Source organism: Neopelma chrysocephalum, unplaced genomic scaffold (genome assembly GCF_003984885.1).
Source record: "Neopelma chrysocephalum unplaced genomic scaffold, ASM398488v2 Primary Assembly neopelma1_93395, whole genome shotgun sequence".
Taxonomy (NCBI): domain Eukaryota; kingdom Metazoa; phylum Chordata; class Aves; order Passeriformes; family Pipridae; genus Neopelma; species Neopelma chrysocephalum.
The window spans coordinates 1-11,282 of NW_020922110.1; the positions used below are offsets into that span (position 1 = coordinate 1).

At 56.2% G+C, this 11,282-nt stretch overlaps 1 protein-coding gene across 2 annotated transcripts; it reads right to left on the reverse strand.

The window, feature by feature from the left end:
* Positions 1 to 4,751: 4,751 nt before the first annotated feature.
* LOC113980272 (class I histocompatibility antigen, F10 alpha chain-like) lies at positions 4,752 to 8,143 on the reverse strand. Of its 2 annotated transcripts, none has more exons than XM_027707508.1 (7): positions 8,011 to 8,143; positions 6,721 to 6,984; positions 6,187 to 6,462; positions 5,639 to 5,911; positions 5,416 to 5,523; positions 5,279 to 5,317; positions 4,752 to 4,924 (listed from the first exon to the last, which is right to left on the reverse strand). In XM_027707508.1, exons 1-7 carry the CDS (start codon positions 8,075 to 8,077, stop codon positions 4,911 to 4,913), a joined length of 1,041 nt encoding a protein of 346 aa, XP_027563309.1. In that variant the 5' UTR covers positions 8,078 to 8,143; the 3' UTR covers positions 4,752 to 4,910. The 2 variants fall into 2 exon arrangements, with proteins under 2 accessions (XP_027563309.1, XP_027563308.1); XM_027707507.1 differs by having other exon boundaries at positions 4,752 to 4,927.
* Between the last annotated feature and the right edge of the window lie 3,139 nt (positions 8,144 to 11,282).

The following is an 11,282-nucleotide window of genomic DNA, read 5'->3' on the forward strand; positions in this document are numbered from 1 at the left end:
GGGGGGGTCCGTGGGCTGCGGGGGAGGGGGGAGCCCAGGGCCCACCAAAAATACCCATCCAGGGCTCCCAAAGCTCAGGGCAACCCAAAAATAGGGATCCAGGGAGTGCAGAGAATTGGGAAGCTTTACTGGGAACACTGGGAGCAGCCGACTGGTGTCAGAACAAAAGCAGGTACAGGGGGACACACGACCCCCCCAAAATCAGTGCGGGGATTGATTGGGGGGTCCAGGCTGGGACCCTCAGCCTTCCAAGGACCCCCTCCAGATCCCTTCTCAGCCCTTCTCTTTCCCCACAAAGCCGCTCCCATCCCCAAAAAGCTCCCCCAAACTCCCTCCCAGTTGCCCCCAGGACTCCCCAAAGCCCCTCTCAGCCCTCCCAGCACCCACTAACCTCCTTCTTAGACTCTCTATTCCCCCCCAGACCCTTTCCCTTACCCCCCAAACTCCTCCCAGTTCCCCCCAAGGCCCCCAGAGCCCCTCACCCCCCTCCCAGTGTGCCCCCGGTGCTGGGGGGGCCGGGCCGTACCCCAGTCCCGGCTCAGGGGGTGCTCCAGGCTGACGTGCTCCACCCAGCACCGGGGGGGATTTCCAGCATCACCAGCACCTGGGAGCTCCAGTCCCCGTTGCCTCAAGAGAGCGCGGAGGAAAAGACTCCAGGCCAGGGGAGTGGATGAGATGAGATAAAGAGAGCAGGGCCTTGAATGGAGCCTCAGGCCAGGGGAACACACACGACGGGCACCCCCCAGACAGTGGCTCTGGGATTTTATAACAAGGTCCATCCAACCCCAGATCTCTCCACCCCCCGCTTCTGCCCCGTTCTGCCCCCTTTGGGAATTGGGTTGGGGGTCTTTGGGACCCCTTCTTCCTCAGCTTCATCTTCTTCGCAGCACCCAGTCCTTGGAGCTCCTCCAAAGTTCTGGCCTTGAAGGTGGCTGTGTCTGTGTGATGTCTTCTGCTCCAGGCTTTTCTACAATTCTACCTTGAAAAGAAGACTAAACACGCTAATGGAATTTAGAGGGATTGATATGGAATGGGGTAACAGGGTTGGGGATGTGCAAACATTATGCTACAGGGTAAGGGATACAATGCAGCTACATTTAAATCTACAATTACTACACCACTACTTCTAAAATCTACAAAAGTTAAAAAATTCAAAAAGCTCTGAGGCATCACACCTCTTCTTTTACAGTTCTATCACAACTTTTTAGAAGTCAATCATATTACATTATAGAGCTCCATTTCTATGTTGGTTAGGTACACCTTTTATATATCTTTATATACCTTTTAGAAACCTTTTAATGCCTTAATAAAATCCCAGGCAGCTTGCTTGGAACTCCCCGGATCCAGGGACCGAGAGGATCTCCCTGAATAACACTTTCTGTGGGCACTGGAAACCTCAGGGTCCTGGAACCCCTGGAGCATCAACAGCTTTGTCCCTCCAACGGGGTCCCAATTTGTTTCCAATGGTTCAGGAATACAAAATAAACCAAATACCAGTTTCCAAAACCAAATCAACTTATAAGTCTGAACATCACAAGTTAATATCCAAAATACCAGAAAGGATTTCTCCAAGATTCTTTCTTTGCAACCTGAAGTACCCATAATACAAAATAAACCAAATACCTGTTTCCAAAACCAAATCAACCAAATACCAGTTCCAGAACCAAATAAACCAATGAGTCCAGACTCCCAAATTAATATCCAAAATCATGGCCGGGCTTCGCGAATGAAGATTTGGGAAGGGCTCTGCCCACATTTGCTACAAGAGCATTGGTGGCTAAAGAGGCCAATACGAGATAGACAAGTGCAGCTGCAAAAGGCAGAGCAGAAAGACTCCTTGGATGGGATCGACAGGACACGATTCTTTCTGCCTTGTCTTTTCTCCTCGAGGGTGACCCTGCGTGCGTTCTCAAAGGAAGCAGCAGCGTTACAGACAGTGTGTCTCCAGACCTCCTGACTGGAGGCCAGAGTAGAGCAGTGATGAAGATCAATGTGGCCAAGGCTGAGATGTTGTTTCAGGGAGTCCTTGTATCTCCTCTTCGGGGGTCCTCTCTTGCGGCAGCCGGTGGCAAGTTCACCATAGAGCAGATCTTGGGGAGGGGGTGGTTGGTCCTTCACCCTGGAGACGTGTCCTGCCCAGCACAGCTGTGTTCTCAGCAACATGGCCTCAATGCTCGGAACTGCTGATTGTTCTAGAACAGACGTATTGGTCACATAATCTGCCCAGTGGATGTTTAGGATTGTACGGAGGCAGCGTTGATGGAGCGTTCCAGGAGTCGCAGGTGGTGGCGGTAGATGACCCATGATTCGGACCCATATAAAAGAGTAGACAGCACAATGGCTCTGTAAACACTGATCTTTGTGCTTTTCTTCAGGTGTTTATTTCGCCAGACTCTTTTATGGAGTTTTCCCAAAGCTCTCTATGCCTTTGCTAACCTGTTGTCCATCTCTCTGTCAATCTCACCATCCCAGGAGATGAGGCTGCCCAGGTAATTAAACTGCTGGACTGATTTGAGCTCTGATTCGCCAATGGTGATATGGGGATGATGGAAGACTTCCTGAGGTGCAGGTTGATAGAGAACTTCTGTCTTCTTTAAGCTGACTTCCAGCCCAAAGAGCTCAGCAGGCTCAGCAAAGCAGGATGTTAAACGCTGCAGAGCTGCTTCTGTGTGAGCGACGAGGGCGGCGTCATCAGCGTAAAGCAGCTCCCGGACAAGATGGTTTAAGGTCTCAGTGTGGGCCTTCAGTCGCCTTGGGTTGAAAGGGCTTCCATCAGTACGATATCGGATGTAGATACTGTCCTGATCATCGAGGTCTGCCGTGGCCCTTTGGAGCATCCTGCTGAAGAAGATTGTGAATAGGGTTGGTGCAAGAACACAGCCTTGTTTCACACCATTGGATATTAGAAAGGGCTCAGAAAGTGCATCACCATATCTGACTTGGCCGTGCTGATCCTCATGGAGTGAGATGATCATTTTAAGGAACTTGGGGGGACAACCTAAACGTTCCAAAATCTGCCACAGACCTTTTCTGCTCACAGTATCGAAAGCCTTGGTGAGGTCAACAAAGGTTCCATAGAGACCTTTGTTCTGTTCCCTACACTTCTCTTGCAGTTGTCTGAGAACAAATCCCATGTCTGTGGTGCTCCTGTTGGCTCTGAAACCACATTGGCTTTCAGGAAGAAGTTCTTCTGCTCTAGCAGGTATTAGTCTGTTCAAGAGGATTCTTGCCAGGATTTTGCCAGCAATGGAGAGCAGAGTAATACCCCGGTAGTTTGAGCAGTCTGATTTATCTCCCTTCTTCTTATCCAAGGTGATGATGACTGCATCACCAAGGTCTGATGGGATAATCCCCATCTAACTCACCCTGGGGTGTCCTTCCTTTTGACTCAGTCATTAACCCAGCTCAGGTTCATGTCTTTCTCCCCCTTAACCCTCTGAGGGTCGGCTTGACTCTCTCCTGGAAAACCTTTCAACAGGCCCAGGTACCAGAGAACCTTTCAACAGGGCCAGGCTACACCAGAAAGCCTTTCAACAGCTCTGATGTGCCCGGGTCACACCGACAGGAGAAAAATTCTCACTATAATTTCACAACGAGGGGATGGTCACCATTTGACTCACCCTCGGTATCAGTTTTGGACGACACCGATTACTCCACCACATCCAAAGGGTCCTTGACCCAGATGCCAAAAACATTACGACCCGCCCCAGAAAAGGGGAGGAGGGTAACCCAGGTTCTTATTAATAAATCCCTTGGGGTGGATTAGAGTGAAACGACACTGAATAATCGGTGTTTGAAAACTTACATATGTAGGGTTTATTTTAGAACAATTTTGTTGCAAAGGTAAACAGGTACGTTGCCATTTTGGGTGTTATCATCTGTCTCTCTCATCTACAGCAACATGGCATAAAGAGAACCTTGTGGGAAAATGCATAAGGGAGAGAAAGGAAAGGCAGGAGAAGGGTAAGGGAGAGGGAGGGAAAGAAAAGCTGAGAGTGGAAAGATGTCTATAGTCACCACCCACGGGGTCCAGCGATGGAACTTGGGAGTTGCAGCTCCCACGTCTGTCAGTTGAAGTGGTGGCCTTGATCCGTTGGGGGGGAGGGAGGGAAGCCCCCACACTCCAAGAAGTTATGAGTTATTCTATCCATGGACAGTGTCCCGGGCCATGCCACGAACCCCCAACGTCTCCTGGGCCTGCGCAGAGTTCCTGTGAGGGGCAGGGAAAAGGCTTTTTCCCACCTTCCAAGATTGGCAGAGGGGGGATGGGCTTTGATGGGCCATGAACCCCCAACACCTCGGACAGCCCAGCACAGAGTTCCCGTGAGGGGCCTGGGAAACTCGGCTCTTCTCTCCTTTCCAGGGCTTGACACCTTCAGCAGCACTGGAGGGGGAGATGGGCCCAGCTGCCCATCACAGGGATAATGCCAAAGTCCTGCAAAAGCCGGCAAAAGTCTCCTGGCAATCCCAGAATGCAGAAATCATTGACCATTTCAGTCTCTGACATCCCATCCCTGTCCCCATTCCCATTCCCAGTGTTCCTATTCCCATTCCCGATGTCCCCATTCCCATTCCTGGAGTTCCCAACCTGCTCCCAGTGTCCCCACCCTCTCCCCAGTGTCCCCATCCCAGCCCCCCTGTCCCCATTCCCATTCCTGGTTCCCACAGAGGAACTGTCAGATGCCAGAGGAGGGAGCCAGGATTTATTGCCCAAAGCAGGAGATTTTCACACCAAAATTAAAGCCTGGTTAATTGTGGTCCTGGGTTTCACACAGGAAAAAGCAGGAAGTTGATCCATCGGGAAGAGCCGCAGGGGGGCCGGGGTGGGTGGGAGCAGCGGGATGAGCTCTGCCAGCAGCTCCTGCCTTTCCGCAGGGAGAGGGAAGGGGCGGATCCAGCTCCAGGATCGCTCAGGCCGTGATTCCTGCCGGGATGAGAGCGGGGAAAGGAGTCACCATGTCCCTGTTCCCATCTCAGAGGACGGAGCCAGCTGTGGAGCCCATGGAGAGTAGGGACTGCTCCAGAAACCCTCCTGATCCTGCTCCATCCATCCCACCCCAATCCCACTCCATCCATCCCACCCCAATCCCACTTCAGAATCCAACCCTGATCCCAGTCCACAATTCCACCTGATCCCACTCTGGAATCCTGCCCTGAGCTGGAATCCCCTTCCAATCCCACTCCAGCCATTAGGCCCCCATTCCCCTCTGGAATCCCAGCATCCATCCTGGGATCCCTGCACAGAGGATCTGGATCCACACACGCTGCTGGGACTCACTGGTGGGCGCGGGGTCGTATCCATTCCCCTCCCTCTTCCCTATGGAAATAAAGCGGGATCAGCACCCGTGGCAAAGGATCCCCGGAATGCTGCCGGGCGGATCCGTGCCCCTTCCCCACCCCCATCCCGGGAGTTACCGCATCGGAGCTTCCAGACACCGACTCCCAGGAGGCCGATGATGATGATGGCAGCGATGACGGACACAGCCACCAACACCGGGATGGAATTCCAGACGGATTCCGGCTCTGGGAAGGGCAGGAGGGGGAGGAGGGGGAGGGTTACCCCCATCCCGCTGTCCCACACTCCCAAATTCCTCCTTCCCAAATGCCCAGTTCCCACATTGCCCGTTCCCAGCCTCACCCCAGGCGAAGATCCCGGGCTCCGGCATTCCGGCGTGCTCCACCCGGCACCGGTACTGCTCCCGCTCCCCCGGCAGCGCCTCGATCCTGGCCCAGCTCTGGAAGGTGCCGTCGCTGTTGGGAACGATCCCGCCCCACTCCGTCTCCTGATCCCGCACTTCATCCCCCTTCAGCCAGTTGATCCCGATCATCCCGGGGTAGAATCCGTACGCGTGGCAGGACAACGTCAGGATCCCGTGTTCCTCTTTCCCGGACACGTGGACATGGGGGGGATCTGGAATGGGATAAGGGTGAGATCCATCCTTGGAATTCCCATGGGAATGGGATTGGAGTGAGATCCCTGCATGGAATTCCCATGGGAGTGGGACTGGAGTGAGATCCATCAACAGAATTCCCATTGGAATGGGACAACAGTGGGATCTGTGCATGGAATTCCCATGGGAGTTGGATGACTCAGATTCATCCACGGAATATCCCACAGGAATTCCCATGTTCCTCAGTTCCACCTTCCCAAATCCCTCATTCCCATGGGAATTCTGTCTCCCTCACCTTTGCGCTCCAGCGCCTCCTGCCCGTATCCGACGAATTTCCGGAGCCATTCCAGACAGATGTTCTCCAGGTAATTTGTCCAATAGTCCACCTCAATCCCATCGTGTTCCCATTTCCTCTTGGTGATCTGGGCAGCTCCATCGGCCGCCACGAAGCTCCTGGATCCCAGGTCAAAGGAGATGAAATCCCGCCCGTCAAAGCCAATCTGGTTGTATCCACGGATGCTCCTGTCGGACAGGAGGTCACAGCCATAAAGCCGCTGCCTTGTGTGGAGACCTGGGGGGTGGGATCAGACCCATAGAGACCCCTGGAATTGTGTCCCAGCCCCACGGAGCCCCATTCCAGCCCTATGGAGCCCCAGAGTCCAATGGAGACCCACAGAGCCTCATTCCAGCTCCTTGGAGCACCTTGGATCCACATCCCAGCGCCATAGATCACATCCCAGCCCCTTGGAGTCCCACAGATCTCATACTGGCCCCACACATCCCATCCCAGCCTCACACATCCTCCCATTCCCTGGCTCCCCCTACTCACCCCCACTCCAGTTGTACCGGCCCCCCACTGTCTCCAGGTTGTTGGCAGCAATGCGCCGGCACCTTTCGTTGCGCTGGGTCTGTCCATCCCAATATCCCGGCTCGGCTCTGGCCGCCATCCACGGCGTCAGCGGCTCCACCCGGCCCCGCTCGCTGTCGTAGCGCGTGATGGGGATCCCGTCCAAGTATCCCAACACCATGAATTGAGGCATCCTCGGGCCGGGCTCCGTCACCGCGATGGATAGGAAATGCAGGGAGTGGAGAACTGGGGGGACATGGAGATTTGAGAGGTACGGGGGGGTAAAGGGTCAAGGAAAGGGGGAACTGGGAGAGCCAGGAAGGGGGTTTGGGGATCCCAGGGCCAAGGAAAGGAGGGTGCAGGGACTGGGAGAGGTGGGATGGGGCATCCAGGGGTCCCTGTGCCCAGGAAAGAGGGGCCCGGGGGTCCCTGTATTGGGGTCATGGGGTGAGGAGACCCAGAATGGCCCAGAAAGGGGATGCACGGGGATGCTGGTGCAGAATAAGGGTGTGCAGGGTGTCCCAGTCCCAGAGAAGGGCGGTCAGGGGGGTCTGGGTGCTAGGTAAGGGGATGCAGGGGGGTCCCCATGCCCAGGAATGGAGGTTCAGGGGGGTCCCAGGGTCAGGGGAAGGGGAGGGAGGGCACTGTGAGGTGGGATGGAGGTTCAGGGAGTCCCTGTGCCCAGGAAAAGGTGGGGTCCAGGGGTCCCCAGTGTTGAGGAAAGTGGGGGCTGGGGGCTGGGAAAGGCAGGAATGTGGGTCCAGGGGGTCCCAGGGTCAAGGAAAAGGAAGGATCAGGGGGCTGGGAGAGGCAGGATGGCCAGGAATGGGGGTTCAGGGGGGTCCCAGTACTCAGGAATGAGGGTTCAGAGGCATCCCTGTCCCCAGGAATGTAAGTTCAGCGGTATTCCCGTGCCCGGGAATGGGTGTTCAGGGGGGTCTCGGCGCCCAGAAATGGAAATTGGGGGGTCCCGGTGCGGGAAAAACAGGTTTAAGGGGGTCCCGGTGCTGAAGGAGAGGGTGCAGGGGGGTCTCAGTACCCGGAAATGGAGGTTCAGGGGGGTCCCGTGCCCGGGAATGGGTGTTCAGGGGGGTCTCCTTCCGGGAATGGGGGCTCAGGGGGTTCCCGTGCTCAGCAATCGGGATTCAGGGGGTCCCGGTGCGGAGGGAGAGGGTGCAGGGGGGTCCCGGTGCCCGGCAATGGAGGTTCAGGGAAGTGCCGGTGCCCGGGAATAAAGGTTGAGGAGTTGCCCGTTGCGGGGGTCCCACTTACCCTCGGGCTGCCCCCCCGAGACCCCCAGGAGCGCCAGGAGCACCCCCAGCCCCAGCGCTGGAGCCATCGCGCTGCTCCGCTGGCCCCGCTGGGCGCAGTTCGGGAGCCGCGAAAGCGAAAGTGGCCGGGGGAGCGCGGGGGGCGGGCACGGGGGAATTGCCGGGAATGCCCCGGGATCCCCTTCGGGAGCCCTCCTGGCACCGGCCCGGGTCCCCCCGCCACCCCCGGGCCCCCTGGACGGGCACGAGCGGCGGGACCCCCGGGCCGGGCCGAGCTGAACTCGCTTAAGCTGCGCTTCAACTCGGCCTTAAAGGCGCCGCTTTGGGGCCAAAGCGGGGGAAGCGCCGCGATCAGCGGCTGCCGCGGGGGCGGGGGGCGATCTCCCTGGGCCAGTGCCCGCCCTGGGCAGCCCCCACTGCCCCCGCAGGGCTCCCGGGGTCAAGGCAAAGGGGGGCTCCCAAAGCCCCTCCCAGGGGGGAGCGGGAGCTGGGGCAGGAGCTCCGTTGGGAGAGAAAAGGGGGTGACAGCGGGATGGGGGTCCCGGGGGGGCACACACGCTCCGGGGGGGACACACGACCCCCGGGGACCCCCCTCAGCTCCTCCCGCAGGCGGAGGCCGAGCCCCAGCCCAGGGAGACGAAGCCAAAGACGGAGCCCCGACCCCCGTCAGCATCTTGGGGGGGCGGTGTCCGGCGGCAGCTCTGGGGGGGGCGGGGGGGCAGGACCCGGGAAACGGCGGCGGCTGCTGGGAAGGGACCGGGATGGGCTGTGACAGGCTGGGATGGACTGGGACAGACTGGGACCAGGACAGGGATGGACTGGGACACCGGGATACACCAGGACCGGGACCCCTCGGTACCAGAACTGGGGCAACAGGGATCATACTGGGAGCAACTGGGACTGTCACTGAACGGGAATAAAACTGTCACTGCAATGTCAGGATTAGAAAGCGATTTTATTTTTTTTCGGCACTGGGTGCGTGCGTGGGGGGGTCTCCTCCCATCACACCCACACTGGGCTGTCTCACACCCTGGTTTCTGTGGATGTAACTAATACATGTGCACTACATTTCCCCAAACTCATGCATATATACTAAACACTCCCACAGATTCTCTTACACATTTGAATCAGTTTTCAGAACTCATTTACGTCACAGGAGGGGTCTCTTGAGGGTCTCTGGTGGCCGTTTGGGGAACATCCCTTCTTCAAATTATCCTTCTGTGTTCACAGGCCTGAAAAACCAGTTTCTTCTTCTGGAATGCTTCCCAGCTCTGGGGGCTGGCCAAGATACTCCTTCTTATCAGTGGTGCTTTCTCCTGGCATCAGACCTGGGCCACGGGGGGGATCGGGGGTCGTTCCCAACCGGCTCCGCTCCGCCCTCGGGCCCCGCGCTGGGGCCGCCCCGCAGTTCCCAACCGGCTCCGCCGCCCGGCCCGGGCCCCGCGTGTCCCGCTGCCGCCTGCCCGGCCCCGCCGAGCCCAGAAACGCCGCCCAATCGCTCCGAGGGACCAAAAAAACCTTCCCGTGGGCAGCGAGGGGCGCGGGGGGTCCCTGGGAAGGCCCTTCCCCTCAGTCACTCCTGGCACCCGCTGCCCCCGCCCCGAGCCGGGGCCCCTTCCCAGCGCTCCCAGTGTGCCCAGCCATCCCCGAGCCCCAGGGAGGGCTTCAGCTGGGCACGGCACACAAGGGCTGCTGGGGGGTCCCACCTCACTTCGGGCCGCTTGGTTCTTCCCGGGCTGGGCAAACCCGGCGCTTGGAGTTTTGGGCCAGAACTCTGTCCCCTCCTCCGCTCGGCCCGCGGGATTCGGGGCCGTTTGCCCTTTTTGGGGCAAATCAATCCCATGTGTTGAGCGCTGACAGGACGCAGCAGCCCTGCAGCCTGCGGAGCCCGGGCTGGCCTGTGCCTGGCAGGGGAACAAAGCAGCTCAGGGACAAATGACTCCGTGGTTAATTAGCCGAATAAATTGCTCCTAATTAGGGGGCAGGAGAAGTGAGGTCCCAGGGCTTCCCAGCCCCCCACAAGGCTGGGAAAGCCGGGCCAGGAGCTCCACAACACTGTATTTGTGTCTATTTTCAAATAGATCTGGCATTTCATTGATTGATTCTCGACATTTTATGCCTGTTTAATGATATTTAATTGATTCTCTTTGACATCAAGATGAACATCTGGATCCTTACAGTCATGGTGCTTTCCAAGGAGAGCAGGACACAGGCAGAGCCAGGAGAACCAGCCTGCAATCACACAGTGCCACCTGGGAGAGATGTTGTAGAGCAAAGACTCCCTTCAGCTTGGAAGGAAACTGCATTCAGTGAGCTGCCTGGAGAATGTGTGCCCACAGCTCTGTGGGAAGCTGCCAGCAGGGAATAACATTCCCAAGCAGCTGCATCTCTGCCCAGAAGGAAGGACTGTCTGCAGGGTCAGACACCTCTGAGTTTGACCCTTCAGATCATAGTGACCCTTTCAGAGAAAACGCTGAGGACAAGTGTATTTGAGAGCTCAAACTGACTGAGAAGGCCTGCAAAGCATCGTGGAGAGCTGATTTCCAAGATCTCCGTGGGCATTTGGCACCTTGACAAACTTCTCTTCTTCCCTCAGTGCCCAGGGAACACCAGCCAAGGTCACACAAGGGTTTCCCTTGGAGTCCCCTGGGCTTGGCTGGTGGAATCTTCTTGGGGGAGGGCAGGGATGAGATGAAGGCAGTTGGGTGAGACTTTGGAATGGAAGATTGTGCCTGGTTTGGGGTTTTCTGTCTTGAAAGAAAACTCACCATGAGCTGTAGAAGGCTCTGTGCTGGGTAGATTCAGCTACTTGAATAAAGCTTTCAGTTTAAGATCTTTGTTTGATTAGGAGCTCCTGATACCTCCAAAAGCCAGGTCAGGATCCCCAACGATTTCCTTTCCTATGTGGATATAATTACTTGGCAAGATTCTGTTGTGGAGTCTGATGCTCTGTACTAAGACATTTCTGGACTAGTATTCCAAGGAGCATCCCAAGCATTGTATCCTGCTCCCTTCTGTAATGTATCCATATAGAAAACTCAGTGGGTCCTCTTTACAATCTATTTATTTACCTAAATGAGTTAATTTGACTTACATATATTAAGGGATGGCTTTATTTCCTGGTCTATTTTTCCTGATGAAATAATCCAACAGTTCTGCTGGAGTCCAAGTTCTTAAATCACTGTAGATTTCATTGCATGTATTGTGTAACAGGTTGAACACTTCCTTAGCTGGCAGCTGAAAAAAACTCCATCCAGTTCCCAGAGCTTGCAA